At 36.8% G+C, this 27,121-nt stretch overlaps 1 protein-coding gene across 8 annotated transcripts in view; it reads left to right on the top strand.

The window, feature by feature from the left end:
- PHKB (phosphorylase kinase regulatory subunit beta) overlaps window positions 1-27,121 on the top strand; it is a 69,923-nt gene that overhangs the window by 17,208 nt on the left and 25,594 nt on the right. For all 8 annotated transcript variants that reach the window (XM_015639907.1, XM_015639908.1, XM_015639902.2 and 5 more), the window contains 8 exons: window positions 2,024-2,139; window positions 8,030-8,093; window positions 10,690-10,785; window positions 12,383-12,580; window positions 13,164-13,221; window positions 15,075-15,152; window positions 16,944-17,102; window positions 20,945-21,039. In XM_015639907.1, the coding sequence (XP_015495393.1) occupies window positions 2,024-2,139; window positions 8,030-8,093; window positions 10,690-10,785; window positions 12,383-12,580; window positions 13,164-13,221; window positions 15,075-15,152; window positions 16,944-17,102; window positions 20,945-21,039 (864 nt within the window). The remainder of the gene's footprint in view (window positions 1-2,023; window positions 2,140-8,029; window positions 8,094-10,689; window positions 10,786-12,382; window positions 12,581-13,163; window positions 13,222-15,074; window positions 15,153-16,943; window positions 17,103-20,944; window positions 21,040-27,121) is intronic.

Genomic DNA, 27,121 nt, shown 5'->3' with positions numbered 1-27,121 from the left:
AGTGTCAGTGTGGCACTCTGCTGCCCAAACACACAGTTGGGTGTCCCTCCCCAGTGTCCCATGGCAGACTGGGTTCAGGCCCTTCCCTGTGAGGAGCAGCACGGTGCAGGGCACTGGCAGATGGGTGCTGTTTGGCAAACTGGCTGTAGGAATGTTTGTGCACAGAGCTCTTGCCTTTAGAGGCAATGCTGCCTCTCCATGGCAGGCATGGCAGCTGTCAGTGAGTTAGCTACTGCTTTCATCTGTTGGCACTGGAAAAATTAATTCAATTGCAGCTTTGCATCCCTAGCAAAGACAACAGTGTATGACTGTGAGTATATGAATGAGAGCAGCTAGCCACACGTTACCCAGCACCATGAATATTTACAGGCATCCATGCTGGGTTTGTGCTCTTTGTTACACATCATCTCCCCATGCTCAACTTTGGATAAAAAAGGCTTAACACACAACCTATAATTTATGTAATCTGGTTAGAGCATTTACATGCCCGTGATATGAATAATTTGTTCTCAGAAGATTTTGGTTTAAAACAAGCTATTTGATGGCTTTTTTTCTGTAAATCTGCTTGGAAACCCTAGTTAGTATCATAAAATGTCTGTAATTGACCATTTTTTTCCTGTGTTCCAAACATCATTATTGGTGAAAAGTAATCAATAAGGTTATATGTTTCTATGTGGTGCTGTTTACTTCTTCATATAAATTGCAGTTATTGATAGACATGGGAAAAGCCACACTCTTAATCCGTGAGTGTTCTGGCTTCATTCAGAGAAAGTTCATTTTAATACAACCAAAAGCTAAATTACAGGGATGAATATCCCTGGGCATGACTGAAGAGTGGAGCAGGGTTTTCCTGAAAGTAGTAACTATGAAAAGATCTAGTATGCAGATAATTGTACACCTCATCGTGAAATTTTAGCAGAGACATTAAATAATGAGAGACAAGTGTGTCTAGAATTATAATACTGGTGGTGAACTGGTATTGGCTTAAAGAGTGTATCTGAAATAGTAAATTTTTAAGAATTAAAGAAAAAATGGAGAAAAAAGAGGAAACAAAGGTATACAGGCAAATACCTTTCAGTAAAAAATTTGGATATTTTTTATATAGCTCATTGGAAAAAACCTCCACTTGATGGTAGCAAAGTGGATCCTTCTCTGTAGTTCCCCCAGTATGTTTGTGTTTATGGCCATTGCAGTATTTTCTTTTCCACAGTCCCCCAGAATAATTTGAATGGGAGGGGATGAAATTGCTGCTTTGGAGATGAACCAATGTTAATCTCGTGTTTGTGGTTAAATTTTCTCTAAATTCCACTCTGTGGCCACTTTAAAGCGAACTATAAAACTTAAGCTCAGTTTCATTTTTCTAAAGTCAAGCAACTCCTAATGCCTCTTTCAACAGTGTAAATGAGGAAAAATTTTCTGCTTAAATAAGTCTCCATCTATATTTGAATACACCTGAAATACCTTAAAATGTCCTTCAGTACTTTGGTATTCAGTTGAAATGTGTTGGTCCAAGAAGAGATTTTAATTAAAATAAATTGGTTTAGAGTTTTATTTGTGTTTATAAAGGAGTATGTTTGAATCTGCATAAATATGAATTATCTGGAGCTAATTTAATAAAACTTTGGCATATTAATTCTCTTAAAATTAATTAAGAAAAAGTACCAAGATTTCTGTGTTCTAATTTTGTTTTGGTTTCTGATGTTATTAATTTATTTTTTTTTAAAGTTCAAAATATCACCTTTTTGGAGCTCTTCAAATATGTGTCTTGAATATAAAATAATTTTTATCCCTGCCTTTGTTGGAACTTTTGTATAAATTTACATTGGCACCTCAGTTGGGACAGTTCTTAACATATTGTGATTAAGAACTGATTTTAAGGAGAATGTTTGAACTTTGCAACGTCATTCTATGAATTCAGATAGAAAAGGATGGAAAGAACAGTTACAAGGAATAGCAACTTTCTTTTGGAAGAACCAGAAGACCTGTACTTTCATTTTCCTTCAGTCACTTTTCTTTCCTATAGGTGTCCTTTATCCAGAATCTTGTGTTTTGTGTGGAGAGAGCCTATCGTGTACCAGATTTTGGTGTCTGGGAAAGAGGCAGCAAATACAACAACGGCAGTCCAGAGCTGCACTCAAGGTAGGTGAGCAATTGTAGCTCTTTTAGTCAAAGCAAGAAAATGAATGAAAAGAATTCATGGGGTGAGCTAAAAATAGTGCATGAAAATACTGTTTGAACTAAATTAAGGTTCTCTAAAGACTGAGGGATGTATTTTGGGAAAATGTGAAGATAATTTCATCATGATATGCATGCTGAAATAACCACATGGATGCTTAGCTGTGGGAGCTTTCAAATTCCAATTATGTTCAGCTGCATGTATATAATTCTGAAACTTGTGTTCAGAACAGCTCAGGATCTTAAGGCATGTGCAGTGGGATTGGAATGGTATTCACAAAACTGGTTAGGAATATCCTGCTTTAAAAATGTATTGAATCATGAGTTTAGATTTTCTTGTGTCCACCATGGTGGGAGGAAGATGCTGGACACTGGAGAGCAGCTTGGTCCCAAGCTCTTTTCCAAGTTCTCCTGATGCTGCAAGTTCTGAGCCCTGTCAGGGACAGGGAGCAATGCTGATAGCATTTTAATGCTGGAGTGTCCTCCTCACCTCTGAGGATTTTCTCATGTGTTGTCTGCCTTGAAGGACCAAATCTTTAATCTGACAACTTGGTTTTATAGTGGTACTATTATTTTCTCACTTTCTGACTTCTGAGGTTTTATTAATCATAAAAATGGCTATAGCTTGGATATATTAGGATTTTTTAAATGTCATTGACCATCCTAATTGTCAAGGGCTTGCAAAGACTATACGTTTTTTCCAGTCTTCAATATTGCCAAAGAAATCTGTGTTCTCAATTCAGAGTTAATTTTTTTTTTTTTTTTTGTCCACATACAGGCATGTATACTTTAGCTTTTAGATATAGTAATATGTCTTTGCAGCAAAACTCTTAATTTAGTTTTTTTTTCAGGGCTCTTATAGAACCTTTGTATCAATATGAGAACTAAAAAATCCAAGTTGTTACTATACAACCTGTTTTATTATTTTTCTGGTTTTCTTTTTTCCTACTGTGTCTGTAAAATTGTCAAATGCCCAACTACATGAGCAGTCATATAGAGAATCAAATGCTTCTTTCCATATCTCAGCTTGTAGAAATGTGCAGAAGAAACACTGAAACTCCATTGTCTCCTGTTGTTTGCAGCATTCTGGTTATTCAGTATGTGAATTTCCTCCAGAGAAAACTGAGCATCTTTTAAACAGATGAAAATAGGCAGGTTGTTTTGTCTTAATCTAGACTGACATTTATAGGTTGGTTTTTCTAAGAGTAAAGTTTTGTGAGATGGACTGGGCCAATCTAACAGATCATTGAGCTAGCACAAAGAGAAGCACAGAGCTTGGTCCTAATAATAAAAAGTAGACTTTGGTCATCAGAAACAAGTATTGCCCCTATTTATCTTGCTTTGTGTACATGTGGATACTCTGCTTCACCGTAGAAAGGTGGTAGGCAATTTCCCTGGTTCTCACAAATCAGGAAAAATGGAAGGGAAACATGCATCAAAAGACATATTTGGATATTTTTGAGGAAAGCCCTGGGTACACTGAGATATTCTTTATACTTTATGTTCCAATTGTATCTACCAAAGACAGCTATAAAAACCCTTTTGTTTTAAATTGATGAAGCAATTACAAGTATCAGGTTACTCACAAATGATGTGTGAGGGTCTTCTGTGATCATGGACCCCAAAGTGCTCTCTTCAGAGTCAGTGTTAAGGATGGTGTACTTCTGACCCTTAAAGCCTCTTTATACAGGCTGTGTTTGCTTTCAGAATGAGTAGGTAAATCTTGTCTTTTATTGTATTCAAAGAAGATACTATACAGTTGGAAGTCTGTGAATAATAGCTGCACATTATGGCCCATGTTAAAAGATGCAGATATTTTAAGCCTTCAGAGTCTAAGTATTTTCTCTTAGTACAACTCCAAACACTTCTAATAAATGATAAATAGCAGAGCACTCTGTGGAGCACATCTTCACTGATGTATGCAAATTGATGTCTTTTATTGGTTCAAAGGCAAGATTTGTAACAGCTTTTATTGTAGTGTGATCCCTTCCCATCCGCCTGAACTTCACAAAAATTAATTTGTCCTGTAGCTGTTTGATCAAGCTGCTCTGCAGGCATCTGCTGAGTAGCTGTGCAAGGTGTCTCTGACACCTCCCATATGCACTGTGAGAATTAGGAAATTGCCAAAGTGCAGCATCCTCATATTCCAAATCTGGAACGGCAGCGCCTCGGTCTTGCCCTTCTCTGGAGTATATAGCACATTGCTGCACTGCTGCCCTTCCTTGTTCTATTTTGGGTTATATAGTTACAAAGTTATTAGTGATGTAGAAATTTTTTCTTGTTTGCTTATTTTTCACATCCTCTGTGGTGGTTGATGTTCCAGTGTAAATGTACAGCACTCAGATGGAGGCAAGAAATTGAATAGGAGAAGGATTAAGGGTGGATATACTTGAAGGTGTATTTTGGTTTACATTTGCTAAAAATATGCGGATTTTAGTGTTTGCCCTCAGGTATTTGACTGAGGGGACAAGTCCAACAATTAAAAAGTAGTGAGAGTTATGAATATTGTTTAAGTGCATTTACTAAATTTCTTTTAGCAACCTGGAAGTGGTTTTTCTAGGTAGTCTCATCTTTCCTTGTCCTAGGTGTGGCTCAAGGTCAAATGTTACCCATGGCATTATGTCTGCAAAGCTGCTCTTGATAATCCTTGACATGTTAAAATAATTGGCAGCTCCAGTAAGATATAAGGATTGCACTTGGTGAGGTTCAGTGGGGACATTAGGAAGAAACCTTTTCATTTGAAGCACAGAGGAAGAAAGAAAGAACAGGATGTTCAAAACATAAGCTCCATCCTTGGAGGTTAGTGAGAGTTGTCTAGAATAGGCTGTGGTTTACTTAAATTGGTCTTGGTTACGATACCAGGCTTCAAGTGAGGTTTTGTGTTGGGCTAGATGAGTTCCATATGTCCCTTCTGGCCAATGGCTTAATGATCCTGTGAAATTTTCAGAGGAATGTTTTAAGAGGGTTTGGGTGAGGTTTTGTTTAGGGCCCATTTCCAAGTGAGCACCTTTTTCTCCAGGCAGAGTCCCACAGGTCAGTACAGTCTGTTCATAGTGGCTTAGTGAGTGGAGGAAAGAACTCATTTATTAAAATGCATTTTGCCATTAGTTCATTCTGTTTAGACACTCCATTTCTTTTGTTACTAAATTGTAGAGTATGGGGAATGTATTTTCTATACAAAGACACAAGTGTAATTACAGAACCTCTTCAGCAATTTGCCCAACAAGAAGGCATTAATCAGTAGGAATGAAGTGAGTGTGAAGTGTGATCACAGTCCTGAAGTGTGCTGTGCTGTGTGATTGTTCGCTCTTGTAAAGACACCTTGATACCAAGGCCTTCACAGACTTCTTTTTTCTTTTAAAGTGACTTCCTCCTGTCATTTACCCATAAAACTTTTGATAATCTAAGTAGTACTTTTGTGTGTGGTGAAGGGAGTGATTGACAATGTTGGGATGGTCACTGGCAATTGTGAGAGTAGTGAAGTCTCTGGGGTTTTTCAATGACTAGAGGTAGAAACATGCTGATGAATTACAGTAAATTATTAAATTAGTTTTATTTTAGAATAATGACTGAGTCTGCAAAGAAGACATGACTTCAAGGAAGCAATATATGTTTGCCTTGAATTTCTTTCAAGCAGTATCATCCTATTTTGTAGACAGATGGAGTAGTTTTATATTTTCTGAATACCAATTGAACATTTATTACTTCTCTACCTTTTATCAATAACTTTTTTCTCACTCTGAAAATATGTCATGATGATATTTGGACTGTTACTTGAAAGGGAAATATGAGATTTTAACATGTGATACAGCCTCCAGTGTGAGGATTTATCTGATTTTTATCTTCTGTATATGCAGTTTGATAATAATGCTGAATTCCTCTGAAAAGTTCTGTTCTGAGTCATCATGCCAATTTATTTGATCAATGGCTAGGTGATAATTAGAATAGAGCAATTTTTAGAACAATTACCCTTTTTTTTAGGTATTTGAAACAAAGCCAGAAAAATAATTACATTCCCAGCTCTCCTGAGTTCAGGTTATTTCTTTGTCTCATTCTCCAGCTCTAAAAGCTTTCAGCATCAGAAGGCACCAAACAGAGGCAGCTGCTCAGAGCAGGCTGTGGTTAAGCTGGTCAGCTTTCTCTTGTTGAACAATTAGAACTGAAACCCAGGTGTATTATTTCTGGCAGTGTTTCAGAAAGGAACATGGGGGTTTATAAATGATAAAGTGTGAAATCAGTCTAAAGTATTTCTAATATTAGAACAAACACAGGTAAAGTAATACTTAAAAAACCAAAAACCAAATTCTGTAACTGCATTGAATTCTTTTCGTGATTTTTAATATTTTCTGTGTAATCATAATTAGACCGCATATTTAAAATATGAATTTGTTAGTAATAATTTGAAATTTTGTATTTTACATTAATAGATAGTAAAAATCAGCTTATTTAGAGTGAGGTAAAATGTTTGCTTCTGTCACAGAGTATAGAAAAATAAAGATTGAGGCACGGTCCCTGTTTGCAGATTTCTGACAATTTAATGGTTGTAAATATTTTGGTGGAGGGGCTGGAAGGTGAAGTTGTTTGTCAATACAGTCACAACTCCCCTTACATAGAAGTGGGGAATTGTTAGTGCTTATTATCAGAATATTTATTATAACTCAGTGTTTTGTTAATTAATTTTATAAATAAAATAAGCTGAGCTTTGTTTCACTGAATGCTCTGAGTCTGTTTTCCCAGATTGCCTAAGAGAATGTAAAAGGTGTTTATTTAATGAGCTGGACCTCTGGAGTTTCCAGACCCTGCACTTGTCTGAGGGAGCAGAGCAAGGACCTTTCCCTACCTGAGTGTTTGCATTTGACAGAACTATTAGAAACCTGGGACTGGTGCCCTTTCTTTGTGAACTGCTGGGAAATAGCTCATATAACATTTTATCTTTAGATACCCTGTGACCGTAATGTCTGTAATTTTGGAATCAACATGCAAAAAATGGGGTGTTTCATGTGTATGTTAATGCTGTGGTTTCTCACTGCAGTTAAATGGACATAAGTGAAGTTGGTCTATCTGTAATTATGTGTTCTTTAAAACTGAGAAAAAAAGGAGTGAAACTGAAATGAGAAGAATGCTTCTTCATCTTTTTTTTAATACTCACAAGGAAAATAGAATGACACTCGTTAAATGAAAATACTTTGTTAAAATGTATATTTTTATTTGTACTGTATAATTTGCATAATGGTTAATAAATTATTTTAATATAGAATTTGATTTTTAAATTATATAATGATAAGTGATTTTAATTTATAGTGTCTTAAAATGTGGGTGCTAACTTTAAGTCTTGTTGATGGAATTTCTGGGTCCTGTTTTCTTTGTGATGAAGCAGAATAAAAGCTATGTCACTATATGGGTGGCATCAGAAAATCCTCCTGTTGTGAATTCAGATTAATGAATTCTTTTACTATATTTAAAGCTAGAAATCAGTCTTTTAAAGTCTAATGCTTGAACAGTGGTTTGAAAAATTGTACTGAAGCAAATCCTCTGTCTCTGCAATGTTAGCAAGACCTCGAAATATACAATGCCAGGTGTCTGATAGCAAGGTGAGAACAGGAGTTCTTTTGCCAGATGGTCTCTGACATTTGAAGACAAATAAAAACGCTGAGTAGTATTTCAGAGAAAAGAAAAAAGCAATCTACCACCAAAACAACCCCAAATCTACTGTATCATCATTTTATTAACATAAAGGTTAAGCACGAAATTCAAATCAAGGAATGATCATGGCACTGAAAGCTGACAAGTGTGTGAAGTTTTAGCCTGGCTTGAATTGTGATACATCTGGATTTTTGTTTGCTTTTCTCCTCAGCTCCGTGGGACTGGCAAAAGCAGCTTTAGAAGCAATTAATGGTTTCAATCTCTTTGGAAATCAGGTAATAGAAGTGTTTGTTTTCCCTCCTTTTTTGTTAGCAATAATAATTTACAGGGTGGATCAGAGGATATTTAGAAGTATCTACCACAGTTTTAGATTTCAACTTTAAAGAAAGTTAGGTTGCAAACTGATTGCTGCTGTTTCAGGTACAGAATTTATCTGATAAAATCATTAGCGTTCTTACTATCAAGAAGCACTTGGGATTTTTCTTTAGAAAAATTCAAAAGTGGTTTCAGCTTAGTCTGAAAAAGAATTTTGTTGCCAAAATGTTTTTTTCCTTCAGAACTGTATCTGTTGCTGATACTAGAATATACCTCCACCTTCAAGCATTGCCTTCCTTTTGTCTACTTCCTTCATGTGGCTTTTGATCAAGGCTTTAAACAAGCTGCTTTTATATAATCCCACATTTTTACCTGTTTTTAATTTCTGTGTGTTGCACAGCCATAAAGTCTTTTCTCATCCTTTCATGTGGCTTGGGTCAATTAGGAAAGCAAGCTTTTTGTGATACTTTTATATTTGCTGTGTATTCCCCTTCAGTGTGCATATTTCTTTTTGGTGCTGTACCTACAGTAGTCTGAAGCTAAAATAAAAGAATACTCTTTCAAATTAATGGTTTAGAAAATGTATATATGGAAGAGATATGCCATACATTTTAAAAGCTGATGTCAAATGTTCAGAACTAGGAAGTAGTAAGGATCTTCAGTAATGATCAGACATCGTACATGCACTGTTATTCTTTCAGAAATGACATTTATCTATAATCTTTCACTTCCCAACAGTTTCAAGCACCAGTAAATGCAGCCGTGGAGGGTTTTTTTCTTTTTTTTTTTTTTCTGAATTCTGAAATGGATGAATAAACTGCTGAAGCAAGACCAGTCTTAATGCTTTGAGAGTTTATTTCCGAGATGTGTAGTTGGCATTAACAGAACTCATTTTGACCTTCAGTCTATGCAGAGTTTGTCTTTGTGCTTAGCTCCAGCTGTGTTCCAGTGGCTTTGAGAAATCCCCTTGAGCCCCTCAAGAGACTTGTTTGCACCTGCAGGAATCACTGCTGGGGGACCACTGCTCACAGCAAGAGGAACACGTTAAAGGCTGACCTGGGCAGAGCTGTTTGTGTGTGAGCTGCATGCCCTCTATTGGGTTGAGCAAAAACAATTTTAATTATTTTTTTTTTATAAATCAAGTCTCTGTAAGGTGTTTTTCTCCAGAAGTTTACAGTCTTTAGAGAAGTGAGAAATAGTTCATTTGTCAAACAAGGTGCTTGTGGGTTTATGCAATACAAATAAGCCTGCTCCTGAATCCCCAGAGAATCCTTCCCTGCAGCACAGACTTTGAAACTGCATGTGTAGGGAGGTTGTGTCAGAGTTTCTAGATGAGTGTAGAGATTTGTGAATAATCAGAATCTAGATTAAGAGGAAAGTTAACAAATCATCAAAGCCACTGTGATTGTGTACATTCTTATTACAGCATTAGTCAGTGTATATCTTGCTGAATGACTGCAAAAACAGATTATTTTCCATGAGGACAATGGGAAAAAAATGTTTAGGGTTTTGTTTACTGTTGTAAAACAAAAGCTGAGTATTTTTATGATAACTATATATAATTAGAGTGCAGTTAAAGAGTAAGAATGAAATCCTTTGGAAAGGCATTTCGGTGGATGGTAGTACTGGCACACAAAGAAGGGTGGTGAGGTATTTATGTAGAAACATGACTGGAAGTTGAAGGTTTTAATGATTACAATGGTGGGCCCTAGAACAGTCTTCCTAGAAAAGTGGTATACCAAAGAAATTGACTGCTGTTGAGGTGAAATTTGGTGGATTTATGAAAATTTCTGGGATTTATGACCATAGTGGGATAAATTCACATTGACTGTGACTTCCAATGGGGGAGTGATCCTGAGATTCATTATCAGTTGCAGCATATATGAAGATACATGTTCATTAAAAAACCTAAATTTGCAAGAAGTTGCCTACTGGTAATAGTTCTAAATGCTGTTGATTCTGTTTAAACTCTATCTCAGCCAGGAGAATTTTTTTTAGTGTTTCAGGAAGCATCAAGAAGTTGACAGAGAAATATAGTGTAAAATTAATGATTTTATTAGGAAGTAGATTTTTCTAAGGAATAGATGTTGATTATGCAGACCTTACAATAACTTAAAAGCAGAGCATTTTTATTTGCTATGAAAGTCCTTTTCCAAAGCAGTACCTGTGCTGAATATCCAATTGTTTGTGCTCTGACTTGTAATGAAATATTCAGCATCACTGTTTAGAACATTTCTTGCATTCACAGGGAAGAACAACTACTCTTTTTTGTTTGTCCTTAATACAGGACTCATTTTCCAAGAATTAATAGAAGAGTTAATAGCTTGAATGAATCATATAATTACTAATCAGTGATAAAGCCATCTAATTCTGGCTATACTTGAATATATTTAAAAATCAAAATATTTTCGACTTGATGTTGTGCTGTGTTTTCTGATTAAAATTTCCAGCTTCAGAGCAATGACAACATAAATTAAATACAGATCCAGTGAGTTTGAGCAGGATGCACCAGCCTTCTTCACTTTGCCTTAAACAAATGCAACGTTGTGTTCACAGGGCTGCTCTTGGTCTGTCATATTTGTGGATTTTGATGCCCATAACCGGAACAGACAGACCCTGTGCTCCTTGCTGCCCCGGGAGTCAAGGTCTCATGTAAGTCATTAAAAAGAATTCAGCTCAACAGTGTGTGGAGAAAATAAGTGGATATGAATTCTTAGCTGTATGATGGACATTCTTATCTGCTTGATAAAGGGGAAATTTACTTGGAAGGTGTTAAATTTTTGCTTTTTTAGTGTCACTGGGATGTAGTTGTTTTTCTGAACAGGAATTGCAATGGTACTCTTTATTTTTTTTAATACTTAGATTAAAATGGTAACTTTTTGGTGGCTTTCTAGACAATTTTAAAATAACATTTGAAATAACTTAAGTGAGATTTGCAGCCTTGGGGTTTTGTTTTTCTTTTGGCCTAGTTTCCACTATACATTGTGTCTGCACTTTTGAAACCTTTTGTTTTAGCTTTAATTCTTTCTTTTGTCTAGGAAAAAGGCCTTTAAGGTTGGCTTATCATAAATTGCTGAATATGAACAATTTCTTGTTGTTTTAAGCTACCGTTACAAATGTATTTTCTTAGTGAGTAAATCTAAGTGACATAAGCGTAGATTAGTTATAAAAACATCTATTTCAGTGCTAGCATCAAAGGTAAATTTGGTGTTAGAAAATCAGTAATTTAAAATGAGTGATAATAGGGTTTTGCTTTTTTATTCATTCTGGAATATAATAGCAGTTTTGTTCATAAAACAGGCTATTAATCTTAAACATTAATAGTTTACTTATTGTCTAGAAGAATTATGGCAGAGTTGTGGTGCTGGATAATTAAAATAAAAGGCACTGTCAGCTACTTTTTTTATAGTCAAGTGGTCTTTTAGAACTCTTGCTGTTTGTTACTTGCTGCAGACTTGAAATATTCCAACAGGAGCTGATTTTATAACTTATCCCATAGAAATCTTGTGTTCTTTTCTTCCTTTTATGGGTTCATGTCAGTCATATTGGTAGAAATTTTAAATGGTTAAATATCTTGACTATATCAGCAGAAAAGGATACTTTTTTTTATCTTTAAATGTGATGCACTATTTAGAAATTATTCTTGTGGTTTTAATTCATAAGTGATCCACATGGTTCCTGACAAGGTTGCTCATATTTTTTCCTGGAATAATCCCCTTATCTTCTTAACTGTAAATCAGATAGGTTTGTTTGTTCCAGCACCCTAAGAATATTTATGAAAAAGTTATTCAGAAATGATGATTTAATCATAGGTTAATGCTTCTCAGCATTGCACCTTAATGAAATATTTGTGTTTCTTTTCGAGCACATGACACCCAAATGTTTGTGTTTACTCCAGGAATAATCTGGAGAATGCATTTAAAAAACAAACAAACAAAAAATCCCAAAACAAAAATTTTTATAATGTTTTCAATTGTGCCTGCACATTATCAGCTGTTAAACAGGTGACATCCTGAGATAAATGAGTTATCTTTTAAATTGTATATTTATACATTTAGTTTGTAGTTTATCCTGGCATTTGCTACAAAGTTTTATTTTGCACACTATTTTCTGATATTAGCACTATGATTTTGATAAGATAATGTTCCAAATGTGTATTTCACTTAGTAAGTTAAACAGTCTTTGTGCGTCAAATGATTGTCAGGGTTCTAATTAAATTTATAATGTTCTATTTCTGCCTCTCCTACAGAATACTGATGCAGCGCTTCTGCCCTGCCTTAGTTACCCTGGATTTGCTTTGGATGATGAGGTCCTGTTTGGTCAAACACTGGATAAAATTCTTAGGAAGTTGAAAGGCAAATATGGGTTTAAGAGGTTTCTGAGGGACGGGTACAGAACGGCGCTGGAGGACAGAACGCGGCGTTATTATAAACCAGCAGAAATCAAGGTAAAATCCTGCCCCACCCCTGACACCCTCCAGGTACTGCAGGTGGAATTGAACAGGGGTTCCTAAGGGCTTCAAGGCAAGGAGATGCCTTCTGTAATTTGCATGTGCAGTTTTCAGAGATTGCTAAATCAGCATTGACTCATTGGCTTGTTTTGTAATGAATGTGCTTTCATTTACATTTAGGGTACAGTTGATTTCACATAACAAATAAGGAAATTATTTATCATTTCGTTTAATTTCACAGCTGACTACAGTCTGAGTGTGTGGAAAATAATTTTGCTTTTGATCACAGTATTTATCTGCTAAGGTTATCTAAATGAAAATTTATTTCTTTTTTCTCCCATTATTTCTCTGTGAAAAATAAAAAGTAGGTTTTTTAAATATTCTGCTTGAGAAGGGGCCACAGTAGATGTAAAGGCACAAGTTAAAGTGCCCATAGAATTAAGAAGTGATACTAAATGTACTAACATATTTTTGCATTCATGTTTGTCTTTTGTTACTTAGAAATTGCTCTACAGGATTATTCAGATATATTCCTTAGATGAAAATGATAAAATGTCTGATGAATTTTTCTTCTTTGCAGCTTTTTGATGGCATTGAGTGTGAATTCCCTCTGTTTTTTATTTTTATGATAATTGATGGTAAGTATAGCTTTACATTCGTGTTCCTTAAAGGCATAGGAGAAATGAGCTTTTAGAGGAAAGATATAAAATTATTTTCCCATGCTGCCAGAATAAACCATAATGCAGTGACACTAAATATCTCATTGCAAGTTCTGCCTCCTGGGTTACAAAACATCCCAACCTACTATATTTCAGCATTTCTAATGGGAACTGTTTTTAGAATATAACTCAAAAAGGGTTTGTTAAGAGCTTCAATCTGTGGCATTGTCCTGCATTGCCTTTTAAGCCTGAAACACTTTCAGATGCATCAGAACTTTGCAGCAGCATGGGAAAGAAAAGGAACGGAGAACATGCTGCCACAATCAATGGTGCACCAGGGCTTCTCAAGTTGAGCATTGTGTGGCAATTGAATCAGAATTCAGAAGAGAAGAAAGGGAACCACGAAAGGTTTTGTTTCCTCCCGGCCATGATTGAATAATAAAACAAAATATAATTATCAAAACAAGAACAACAAAAACAATGCTACCTCCACCTTGACTTGAGGAGACACACCCAAGAAGTTCAAGGGGTGATACCAGGATGGAAACTAGAATTTGCATAGAGCAGAAATCTGAATAAGAACATGACTGGGGTTACAACTGTCAAAAAGATTTTTAAATGGATTAAAATCTGTCCATCTTTTCTTTCTCCTGTAGCACGTTGAATAGTTTTCAGATAAAGACAGGGGCACAGAAATCTGCCATGAGCATGACTCCTCTGCGGCCACCCACAGATTAAAATATTGTGTTTGAAGATATAATAAGGTTTCACAATTGATATTTCTAAAGAAATGTTTGACATTTTTCAAAGATTGGTGCCCAAAACTGAGGAGAAAGGCACTGACATTTAATGCTGCCCACTTGCAGTTTTGAGAACAAAAAGCTAGTCATCCTCAACTGAGGTTAACAAAAGAATATTTTACACTTCTTGTTAAGAAAAAACCCTAAAAAATACGTACTTTGCACGTACTGTCCTTGTCCTTTTTGCCTGGACCACACTTGTAGGAAATAGAACAATTCTGTTAGTAGATTTTGTGCAAATATCTCCAAATCCACAAGCTTCCTTGATGCAAAATCTGAAGTGTATAGACAGCAATGGCCAAAAGACAATGATGTGGGAGGAGCAGAGATTGCTCCTATGTCATGAGTATCCTTGAGTGTTTTGAAATGCTCAGTGTGCCACTTGAAAAACACCTTTTTGTGTGCAGACACTGATTGCATTTGTGTCTCTTGGCAACTGTATATATTCCTGTCTATATATTCAGGAATATTTGAAAATATAATGAACAATACTTGTCAAACTTTGGGTTTGGATGGAGTGTTGAAGAGCCATGGAAGGAAAAAAGAATTGGTGACTGAAAAAGGGAATATTAGTAGATGATTTATAATGCAAAGTTTTTATCTAGCTCATTCCCCTTTGAATGTTAAAAATATTCTACTTTTAACATCACCTTGCTTGTTAAATAGATCCATTTTTTCTTTGATGAACAAAAATGGGTTTTGTGTTGTTAATACATGTTTTCATTTAAGAACTTTCTAGGAACTGAACATTAATCATGCTAGATTCATCTTGGGAAGTTCTGCTAAAACAACTTTGAAGGGACTGGTAGTCCCAAATATAGCAGTGTCTCCCCAAAAGCAGCATCAGGGAGTTCACTGCTGTAATCTGCAGCTCAGTCTTCTCCTTTTCATGAGCTATTTAGTGTGTAGGCACTTAATATTTTGTTTTGAAAAGTAAACAGTAGATTTTTTTTTTCTTCCTCTTTTATGAACTTTGAAGTCATGGAAAAATTATTTCTTCCATTAAATCAATTATTGCTTGGTTATTTTTAGGTGTTTTTAGAGGAAATTCTGCACAAGTAAAGGAATATCAAGATCTTCTGGAGCCTTTGCTTCAACATACACCTGAAGGTATTATCTGGAAATTGTTCTTCTGAAACAAGTGTAGCTTTTTGTTGACCTGAAATTATAAAAGTGCTGCCTTTCCTATTAATGCATATTGTGGGCAGAGCAAATGAGAAGTAAGAACATCAATATGTTTCCTAATGGCAAAATACTAATTCTAAAATAATCTCTTTTATGTAGATACATTGCATCATAAAGTGTGATAATAAAAGTAACATTTTTCTGGAAAAATGCTACTGATACTAAAGTAAGATTTACACTGTGCCCACTCCTTCCTCCACATCTTCACCTCTGCTTCATTGTTTACAAAGTTCACTTCTGCTTCTCAGGGAAATATTAACTACCAGCAGTCAGATTGTTTCCATGTCCTACCTGGTGCTCCTTGAGAATTACTCTCATCATTCATTGTCACTTAATTTTGCAAGCTCTAAAAAATAATTTGGTATATGCGTATGCAATTGCTTCTAGCTTAGAGCTTGGAAAGTGGCAACATAATCATTTTATTATTTAAATTGGGCATTTCTGAATTTTTGTGGCACTGCAGACAAGGTTAGTGGTGGCCTAAAAACACAACCATCCAAAATTTAGTTAAGAAAAAGAAAAAGGCTGTAAGTTTGAGTGGGAGAAAAAGAAATTACCTGAGAACAGAACAATCCAATTTTAAAACTCAGCATTTTAGTCACCTGTTCTTACATCTGTGGTGCAGTTACACAAGTGGATGCAGAATATGCCTTGTTCTTTAAAGTGTTTGAAGTGAACTAATTTCTGTGAGGCAGTCAAACATTTCCTTACCAAATTTGCATTTTGTAGCAATTTTTTCTTGCTGCTTGTTGCTTTTTTCTGATTTCTAATGACTATGTGAAGGTTCGTGGACACTGGATTCATCTTGTGGTTCCTTTTGTTGCATGTCATCACAAATGTCATGTCTTAAAATTTCTGGGTGTGTTTTGCTGCCTCACTCATTTGAATCTAATAGCTCTAGTAACTGTTCCTTTTCCATTTTTCCTCTGTTTCTTCCCAGTAATTTTTTTCTTAAGCAAATAGTAAGACACTGCAGCTTTATTCTGTTCATCACCTGTTCTTCATCCAAATTAATTCAAGAGTGGAGCAATATTAAGGTGGAATTTAATTATACAGGAAACATATTAATTTGCTTTTCAATTTCATATAATTAGGTCAATCATTTTTAATCATGTCTCTAAATTCCTGATGCATGTCCACTTACAAAATTCTAAAATAGAGTTTGCAATGATCAGCAATACCTGTGGCATAATTCTCGATACAAGGTATCTAACAGTTGAGAAGTAATGCCATTTTCTTTCATGATGTTTCAAGATTCAAGTGCTCATTTTAAACATTTGATTAATAAAATTATCCAAAACCAAATTGACAGTTTTTGAGCAGGACTTTTAGTTGGAAAGAATTGTCTGAGGCTGTATTAACTGGGATGCACAACACCCCAAGTGTTTCAGTGGGACCCAGCTTTCATTGCTTTTGATTAAGCTGCATTTTCCTCCAGGTGACTTCTTTTATTTTTAGTTTGCACAGAAAGTGCTGCACAGACAACATAACCTGTTCTGGGAAGAAATTCTGAGGAAATGAGAAATACAAAGTATTTTAACATTGCCCTGGGATTCCTCACTGCAGAGATAACGATGAATGACAATCTCTGTTCAAACTGTTACTGGGGTGCAGTATTTATTTCCTGGTTTGGATCCACTTCAGCTTTATTGGGGGACTCCAATCAAGTAATGAGGGCAGTGATATTTACTCCCTGGCTGTGCTTGCTGTCCCCAGGGTGCCCTGTTGTCCCCAAGTATTACTACGTGCCCGCGGACTTTGTGGAGCTGGAGAAGAGGAGCCCGGGCAGCCAGAGGCGGTTCCCCAGTAACAACGGCCGTGATGGGAAGCTGTTCCTGTGGGGCCAGGCCATGTACATCATCGCCAAGCTGCTGGGTGAGAGCTGGGCACCTGCAGCCTCCCTGTGATCGTGTTCCTCTTGAATCCAAACAACCATGCCTTGAGTTTTGACCTTGAGTAGCCCCTGTGTCCTCTGCTCTGGTACATCTGTGACAGACAAAAATTGCTTTGCAGTACTTTTGTTTTTGTGCTGCATACTGCAAAGCTTAGTGGAATATTTCATAGAGTACTGAAAATCTAAACATGATGATGTTTATTTTTTTTCTTGTTTTCCCACTTACTTCCTTTTCTTCATGACAGAATATAGTAATGTGATGCTTTCTGGGTTAACTCTCTATCAGCTGCACCTGTACAGTGATGTTTGTAAGTGATTTATAGCATTTAATTCAAATTATTGAGTGCTTAAGCAAGACAAGTTGAAGCTTTGAGAAGTTACACTCTCAGAGAAAGCTAATGGTTCATTCATCTGTGTTATTTTTACCCTTCTTAAAAGAAGAAACTGTATGAGCAGTTGAAAGTGCATATCAAAGTTGGACCATTGAAGGTTGTTATGGTGAATTTCAGTCACAAAAAACTCTTAGTCTCACTTGGAATGATTTTATTATAGGCTAGTGCAAAAAGAATGGTTAATCCAGAAAATCTTCACAGTTGAATTTTTACTTTAGTATTTATTTTAGGAGAAAGATGTATTACTTCATTTTAAGATGGTCAGCAGTTACCTAGTAATCAGTAAGTGGAGTTCTCAAAACTGTTTTTCTGTTAACACAGGAGGGAAGCAGGCTGTTGGTAATAAAAATGAGAAAAATTGAAGGGGAGTTTAAAAATTCAGCAGTTGGCAAGAACAGTGGATGTATCTTTAGGTATATAGGGACAGAGTCTGTCTGGTGCTCCACCTGTTTGGTTTTGCTGTATTCCTTGCAAAATTCTTTTTTTAGCCAATGCTTCAAAGTAAATGCAGACAATCTCACTGTTAATAAAAAAATAATGTATCTTATAAGAGTATCAGCCAAGTAATCCTCCAGTATGTGTGTGTGTAGGTTGCTGTAGTAGTTCTGCTAGTATTGATCTTGTACTGATATCTGTGTACTTCTGTACCTGCAGAATGCTGGTTAAATAAGTTCTATTTGTAGCTTGCTAACTGTTGTTTGTGTAACATAAACATTCTTGTGTTTCAGTTCTTTGCTGAACATTCTTACACATTGCTTTTTTATTTTTTTTTTAATTTTTTATTAAAGTATTCCATATTTCAGAGTAATTTTTTCCTGCTACTCTCATAGTCCTTGCAAACATTTTGGAGATCTTACAGCAATGTGTTCATCAGAGCAATGTGTTATATCAGGAACTCCATTTATTCCCACTAATTTAGAGGTGACTCAAATTTAATTGTGCTCCTTAAAACCTACCTAAATAACAATCCTGTCCTTGGTGAAAGTGTTTGTGTGTCTTACTTTGCTTCTTGGTGGTTGCTAATTAAGTGGAAGCCTGGCTCCAAATACTTTGATATCTGGGAAGGTATTGGTTTCCCATTTCATTATCCATTCAGAAATCATGGTGTTGCCTCCAGGGTATCAATTAATTTGTGTTTGTTCAGCCTCCTCACTCCTGCTGTGTAGGCAGCACACATTACCACCTTTGTAACTCCTGCTACTGTTTCTGGGCCTGGGCTCTGCCTCTTGAGGTCCAAATATTTCTAAATGCAGCAACATGAACCTGAGTCAATTCTTACCCTCCCACAGAGGGGCAAACAGAGATAAGGAAGTCAAAATTTTGATCCTGCTTACAGATGCTGAGTAACAGAGGCAGTGAAAGTGCCTGTGTGTCACTGTTGGAGGGCACCACGTTTATGCAACTGAAAAAATTGTTTATGAAGGAAAAAAGCATGTCTTTTTCAGGTGGTGATGCTGTTTTTCACACAATTTCATTCTTGCTATGGATGAGGAGGTTTGTAAAGCCTTTATGTTAAGGTCTCCATTTTGGAGCAAGGGAAAGGAGTCCCAGGTATTCAGCTGTTTCATGCAACTGAAAATTCACTCAGTCTTTTGTTTAGTAGCTCTCTTTCTTTTATTTTTCCTTAGAATTCTTGCATTTTGTTCTGTAGATTCAGTGTTGCCTAGAACTAAGTGTTTTAGCAATATTTTAATAGACCAAATGGGTTAAATGTTGTCAGCTGCTGCTGATGCAGATAGGGAGCTGACGAAGGAATCTGCTTTTGCAGTCCTATACACTTGTACTTGTGTAAATGGTGATGAATATTCACTAGCAGTTAGCTTAAATTTTACATTAGTCTATTGATACAGTTTTTTTTTAATGTGAAATTATTCTGACCATATATTTTAATTACTGAGCAATGTAAATCAATGTTAAAACCAGTGGGAATAGAGCACCATTCTGGAAACCTCTTGTTTTTAACGCTATGAGGCAGAGCCCATTGATCTTGAAATCATTTGGTTAATTCATTTTATTGTATTAGCAGTACTTCACGTAATTTAAGTATCTTCCATTCCTTTAGCCAGCACAAGAATTCTGTGTGGAGTGGAGCTTGGATGAGTGGTTGGCTCAGTTGTGGTTTGGTAACTTGTGTCAGTATGTTATCAATTGTCTGTAGTGATCTTTTATCACCCAGCTTTTTTGGGTTTGTGTCCATGGATGGTGGCCCTGCAGGAGCAGTGCAGAGCCAGGAGCAGAGTCCTTTCCTGGCTGCAGTCCTGCTGCCTGGTTCCAGCAGGAGGCTGAGGACAGCACAGCATCAGGGCTGGCAGAGCTCTTGGCAGCAGAAGGCTCTGGAAGGGCTTCCCCTGGAACTGCCCAGCCAGGGCCCCTCAGTGCTGCCCGTGGTTTGCTCCCCACTGCCCCATCACTCTGTTCTGGCCTAGCCCAGGCAGCCTTCAGGCAGGGCATATTTTAAGTTTAAAGCTCCTGCCTTCATTTACTCCATGGTGTAGTGCTCAGAAGCGTTCCGATCGAGGCAGTGTTGGTTTTCTCTCAGAGCTGAGTGCAGCCATGAGTCACTTCTGGTTTAGATTAATACCTTATTCCCTTGTGTTGGGGCTTTTAAGAATAGCTGTAAAATTGTTGACTTTGAGATAGAAGAAATGAAAATGTATTGTGACTTACTCTGTGTTAGGAATTAAATCGAGTTTGGACAGTTTCCTGTCAAAATACAGTTTTGGTAGGAGAAAGCTTATTTTAAAGGTATAATAGCTCATACTGGATTATGAACCTGTATTCAAGGAATTTGTTGAAACTTCTTAATAGTGTATTTTTATTGGAGTGCTTTTTCAGGAGAAGGTTAAAATACTGGGTTTTTAGGTTTGGTGGGGTTTCCTCCCCCCTGTGTAAAAAAACTCCCTGTAGAACTTGCTAGATTTAAAATATTTTCTTTTTTTTTTTCACTTTTTTTCTGAGATACCATATTGAGAGGCACCTTTGGTATCTCTTGTCCTTTCCAGCATTCAAGTCATGTGGTTGCCTTGAGATAGAGGCTGCCTGCTTTTCTTCAAAGCTGAACAATTTTTGCTGGTCATTTGGTTTATAGTTAAAGCTCTAGAATAATTCCATGGTTGTAGATTAAGGGCTTTCAACATGACTTGTGTGTTGTGGAGTCTGTTGTCTGCATATAATGTATTAACATGTCTTTGTGAGCAAATAAAGGCTTGGGCTTTTATATTACAGTATTGTAATTAGCTGTAGCAAGAACAATGCTTGAGTCATTCATTTTAAAATTAATAGAACTCCGAATTTTTCAGAATGTGCTTTTATAAGTCATTGATCTAAAACAAAGCAGAACCAACTGCAGCACAAAAGTTGACATGGCTTCTTCACAAAAGCTGCAGAAAGTACTCAAGTCATTCTGTATTTCTATTCTCATTTTCTTTCAGCTGATAATTTAGTGAGTCCTAAAGATCTTGACCCCATTGGCCGATACGTACCCCCCCAGGACCAGAGGAACGTCAGCATGAGGTTTTCAAATCAGGTAAGCATTAGCTTAGTATTAAAATATTTCTACTGGAAAATCATCTAAGTGCATTAGAGGACCATTTGAATATGGTCCTCTAATATTGCAGTTAAAGTACAAGGAAAAATGTTTGTACATTTTCTGAATTGATGGAGGATTGCTTTTAAAAAGAAGATTGTAACATGCAGTTTTGGGGAAGTGATGAACATTTGCCTTCACATTAAGTGATACAGTCAAAATGAGAGATAAAATGTAAGTTTAAACAGCTGCTAATAAATACATATGTGTCCTTGAGTTGTAAGTTATGTCAGGAAGGCAAGAATGAGCCTGCTTTTCTTATTCCTTCAAAGTACTTTCTACTATAACATATTTTTTGTATTTAGAGCTCCTAAGAGCTACAAGAATGAGGTTCTTTCTTTTGGTGTGGTTGATACACCATCCCTGGAAGTATTTAATAGATATATAGATGTGGCATTTAGGGACAGGGTTCAGGATGGGTTTAGGAGTGTGGGGTCAATGGTTGGACGGGATGACTCTAAAGGCCCTTTAATGATACAGTGATTCCATGTGCTCCTGTATTTGGATTAAATGTGAAATAGGAATGAGTGACCAGGGATGGGGAATGCTTGAAACAAGGTAATTCAAATCTGTAGTGAATGGGACAGCAAGATATGAGCATGTCTGTGTGTAGGGTACTCCTTTAATTAAAGAGGTAAGACCTGTGTGTTTGGAAATGTGTAGCTAAAATGTGTTTCAGCCTTTTTATTTCTTGTGTAAGGAATGTATATTTAAGAAGTTCCTTGTTCAGCATTGTGAATTTGTTATTGAAGCATAAGAGATGAAGTATTTATCTTAAGATTCACACCAAGTTTAGAACTGAACAATGTTTTTCTGTTCTATCCAAATGCTGCTTATCCCCTCAGTTTCCTACTATTTCCTGTTACCAAGGTAATCCGTGTGCCTGGCTGTTGGTTCATTTATAATGAGACTTTCATTGTTCACAGTGCAGCATTTGCCATGTTCCTGTGTGATAATGAAAGCTCAGTGATGTCATTTGTTTCTGGTTTCTTTGTTTGTTCTTACATCACGGGATTATGAATGTGACAGAACCTGGGAGCTGCTGGCCTTTGTGGGGTGCCCTCAGGAGGGACCTGCATTGAATCAGGGTTGCTGCAGCCCATCCAATTTCTTTCTTTGATTCTTTCAGACCAGTCACTTTTAATATGCCACAGCTGAGCACTTTGAAGAAGATGAGGCTTTGTTCTAAAGGCACTCTATGACTCATTAGTAGAAAAGCATTGTTACTACTATTTGGAGTACCCAGTATGTGATAGGCAGTTTTCAGATCTTCAGAGAGAAATAGCCTCTGTGGTCAATAAAGAACTTAATAAAATGCAGCTACCCTGTAAAATTCAACAATGTAATAGGGACTTGAAAAGTCAACAGTGTCGAATGCATTGAAATTAACTTAAACAGTTGCATTTTGATATTTGACTCCGTCTTGAGATAATGCATGAAGAAGGAAGGAAATTCTGAGCATGCCTAGGTCTGGGGATACTCCTTTGCCATAGGTGACTGTGCCTCCATTTCTTCCATTTGAAATGCCAAAACTATCCAAGATGTGGTTCCCAGTGTGGGTTAGAAGGAAGGGATGCCCTTCTGAATAAGTGACAGAGACTGTGGCATCAGGCCTTTGGCATTGCAGCCTCCGTGCAGCAGTGTAAAAATGGTGACCAGAAGGGTTCGTGTCCCTGTAAGGCCACCAGGTGATTGGGGAATTTCTTTGGGATTGTTTGTACTGAAACAGCTGCTGCAGTATTTTGGGTGGTTTTACTGCTACACTATCAGGGCAAAATGTTCCTTCATGCAGATGTCAGGTGGGTCATTGTTAAGAGAAGGTTAAAGATGCAGAGATGCCCTGACGTGACCCAGGTGAGCTGCACCAGCAAAGGTCTTCAAGTTCCAGACAAGACTCTTGAGTTTGGCTTTTTTCGTATATAGTTTTAGACTTGCTTAACCAGTTTGTCTGACTATTTGATTGTGCCATTTTGTCTAATTGAGATAATTTATGCAAAATCAGTATCTAGTATTTGCCTTAAAGTGCAGGGAAAATGACTAAAAATATGATACAAAATGAGAACACGGCACATCTTAATGATGTCTTTAGAAATCAAAAGTAGTTTCTTCTCTTTAATGATATCTTCTTTTTTCCATATAGCTAAAGAATTATTCAATTAAATTGAACAGAAAACTATTTCCACTTGTATTAAATTTTATTCCTGTAAGCAATAAACAAGGATATGTAAAGATTTTAGAGGCCCTGTGTATATAAATTTTGTTGTGATATGGTGTTCTGAAAGGAGATGTACCAAAAAGAAAGCTTTTTTAATTTTTATTTGAAGCTCTGTGCTAAGTAAATATTTCTTCAAGAAATGAGTTTTCCATGTAGGCATATTTTCATTTTGTGGTTGCATTGACTATAAACTCTGAACACTTTCCACTGAAAAATGTGATTAATTTAATATATTTGTGGGTTTGGTGCCACTACAAAAATATTTCTCAAACCCACATAATAGTGTAGATTTAATCAAGCAATGGAAAGTATTTCAAATATTCCAACCATACTTTTACAGCTTAGAAGCATCAATGAAGAATTAGGTAAAGGAAAGTAAGGTAATATAGACCTCCAAAGGCAAAAGTGCTATGAGAACTGTATATATAACTATGTGTAATTACAGCTGGGAGTACATCAGAAAATCAGATCAAGGACAATCTCATCGCTTGTAGAAAACTGAGGCGTCAAATGAGCATTGCAGTAAAAACATAATAGCCACTAATACTAATTTTGTCTGTTTATAGTTTGAAGGAAATGTTTTTTCTCCTAATTCAATGCCAAAACCCGTTATTTTCCACTTTCAGGAGGCTGTGTCCATATGTTCTTTCTTGGGGAAGTGCCAGTGTGGTGCTGGAGCAGGGCTGGCTTTGCTGGGTTTAGTCTGTGCTCCAGAACACACTGAAGTCTAAGAGCACTCAGAGGGGCTCTTTCTCCTCTGCTTTACAGTCCTAATGGTCAGGTTAGAGCCATTCAGGAGTTCAAAAGAGATGGAATCATCCATACTCCCTTTACTTTGAAAGGAAATAATGCAGGGAATTCTGGTTCAGGGTGACTCTTTAGAACTGGCTTCCTTAGAAGAGCTTATTTTGTGACTCTTTACTGTCTCCAGATTCAGGAGAGATTCTAACTCAGTTTGGGTTGTTGCATTCTGTTTTGGGAGGATGTAGTGTAGAAGAGGGCCTGCATGGTAACAATAATGTTTGAGATATGAGCTAGGGTGGGGGTTTTCTGGGACTGTTTTGTGTTTTACTGGCACATGTGAAAGCTGATTTATTGCTAATGTATGTTTAATTTCATCTTTAACAAAAAATCATAATCTGACTAAATTGCCAGAGTAGGACCATTTTATCTTCTGAGTTAAGTTGAAATATGTGTTTAGGGTTACAATTAATTAACTGAATTCTCTGAATGTGATGGCTGTATTCCTTTAATGTTTTGCTGTGTAGAGTTAGCAATACTTTGTAAGAATTTCATTTCAGGTACTGAGAATTAGGATTAATGCCTATTGATAAAGAAAATGGGGAAGAGAATAGTCAAAATAATAGACTGCTTATTTTTTTTATTTTCAGAGAAATAGATAATATGTAAAGAAGGAACTAAAATTATTATTTTTAGATAGACTGAGATATTTTAGATTTTTATGTTTATGATTAGAGCATGTCTAATTTGGATAGAGTCATATTAGATGATTTGTTTTGTCATGTTAATTATAAACATGTTCTTGCTTTCATTCTCGTTAATACACTTGTCTACCACAGTTAACACAGTTGTAAATCTGCCAAATGCTGTTTTGGCATTTGAGGCACATACGTGTGCTGTGTTTGATTTCAGGGGGGCTGCTGTGTCAGTGCCAGTGGGCACAGGGTGGTCAGCAGTGGGCACAGGGTGGTCAGCAGTGGGCACAGGGTGGTCAGCAGTGCTCAGTGCCAAAGGCACAGGGTGGTCAGCAGTGCTCAGTGCTGCCTGGGACAGCTGGGTTGTGGTTCAGGAGCAGCCAGGCATTCCTGGGAGTGCAGTGCAGTCTCTCCTGTTTGAGCTGTTCCCATTTGCCTCTCCGTGCCCCGTGTCCTTGGGAAGCCCAGTGGGTGCCGTTTCCATCGGAGCTCTTCAGTGCTCTGCCCCATTTCTCACATGCTTACAATGAATGGGGTTTTTCCAGAGTTGTGAGGTTTCCTGGCAGTGTGAGCAGAAAGCACAGTGATAACACCTGTGCAGTGAGAGTGCGGCAAAGGGCTGGGACTGAGCTGCTTTCTCTGCTTGTGCCAGGAAGAGAGTCAGGGATTTTTCCCTTTATCCTACCTCCAACAGTTAATAACCTTGTTAAAAACTGTGATTTTTTTTTTTTCTCCTTTTTGAAGAGGAAGAACAACTAATCAGTCTTTTATCTTGTTCTTCTGAGGTATATTTATCATCTGCACAGCATGCAGAATACAGCTGAAACCAACCCTTCTGCCAGGGATCCAAGGTGGCAACACAAGGCAGGAAGGGGAGCCTGGGCAGGGGGGCTGTTGTGGTGTCTTGGGGAGACAGTGATGGATGTTGTGGGAATAATACCTGGGCTGGCCTTACTAGACAAATGTGAAAGCCAGGGCATTAAAATGGAATTTTTAACAAGATTTATTTAGTGGAATATTTAGCAGTTTAATGCTTTTTCATATATTTTTTTTTAAAAAATACACAGCAAATGCTATAGAGTGCAATCATAATTGGAAAGGATGGCTTCTTTTTTTTGAGTGTTTTATCTATTATTTTGATCTGTGTTTCTCTAGACCACTGCTTGTGATCCTCCAGGCTGTGATATGCCAAATGACAGTAACAGTAACTTTCTGTTTAATGTTGAAGCAATCCCACAGTTGTTCTGCAATGACTGTTGTATTTTTTCCACAATCCTTTAAAGATTTATCATTTTTTCACACAGGTTTTGTGTTGTGCCAGTTGTGCTGTAGCTGCATTTTTGTAGTTCTGGCCTGTGTTATTTATTGACTGCTGTAAATGAATCCTGTCCTTGGCTCTGTGTGAGAAGCAGAACTCACAGGTTATGTACAGTTATGATGGGGCTCTTTTGTTCTCATGTGTCAGGGGGCTTTTTCTTTTTGTTTCATACACAGTGATTCTGGCTGAGTTTTGGGTTGAATTTTCCTGTTTGAATAAATGCAAATGGTACACATTGTGCAACTGCTACATAGTGATCTTACTCTGAGCAGGAAAATCTTCTAGTGTCACTCAAACATCTGACTGCTTCATCTGGTCTTTTTGTGCATATACTTTCCTCAGAAACTTATTTCATGTAGCTAAAAGTCCAAGATTTTTAGTGGAAATGTAATACTGACAGACTTCTGGGAAAAAATTACCAAGAATTTCTTCTGCAAATCCCTAAGATCTTTATTGATATGAAGGCTCATAGCTATCTTTATTGATATGAAGGCTCACAGCTGCCTGAGGAAGAATGTGTTCCCTCTGAGATTGCCCTAATTCAACGTCTATCCCTCCATCATCACAAAAAAATGCTGTCGTTTTATATAATCAATAGAAGATGTGTTTAACTTCTGTCATTCATGTTCTGGTAGTTTCTAGACAAAAGCAGACAAAAGCATGTTAGCAATGAAAATGTGAGTTGCTCTTAGCTGTGTTATTTTACAGTTAGTGACTGCCAGAGGAGTGAATTTCACTCCTCTGGCATTCCAGAAGGAATGGTGATTGTTCATAGCTCATTCTGCCAGAGACAGGAAAGGTGAATTGCCAGATCCAGACCCACAGAGTCAAATCAATGATTTCACCCAGCACATTGAATTCACTCCTATTTGCATGGTTTCCTGATGTAAAATACTGGTATTTATTTCAAACATGAAGTGTCTGTGTAACAATGCAAGGAAATGCAGCTGTCTCCAGTAAAATGTAGTATGTCTTTCATGTCACTAAAGAACAATGAAATGTCACTGATGACAATTTTTCAGAGTAAAGAACTGAAATCATCAGTTATTTCTA

Source organism: Parus major, chromosome 11 (genome assembly GCF_001522545.3).
Source record: "Parus major isolate Abel chromosome 11, Parus_major1.1, whole genome shotgun sequence".
Classification (NCBI taxonomy): domain Eukaryota; kingdom Metazoa; phylum Chordata; class Aves; order Passeriformes; family Paridae; genus Parus; species Parus major.
This window is presented reverse-complemented; position numbering and strand designations above follow the sequence as displayed.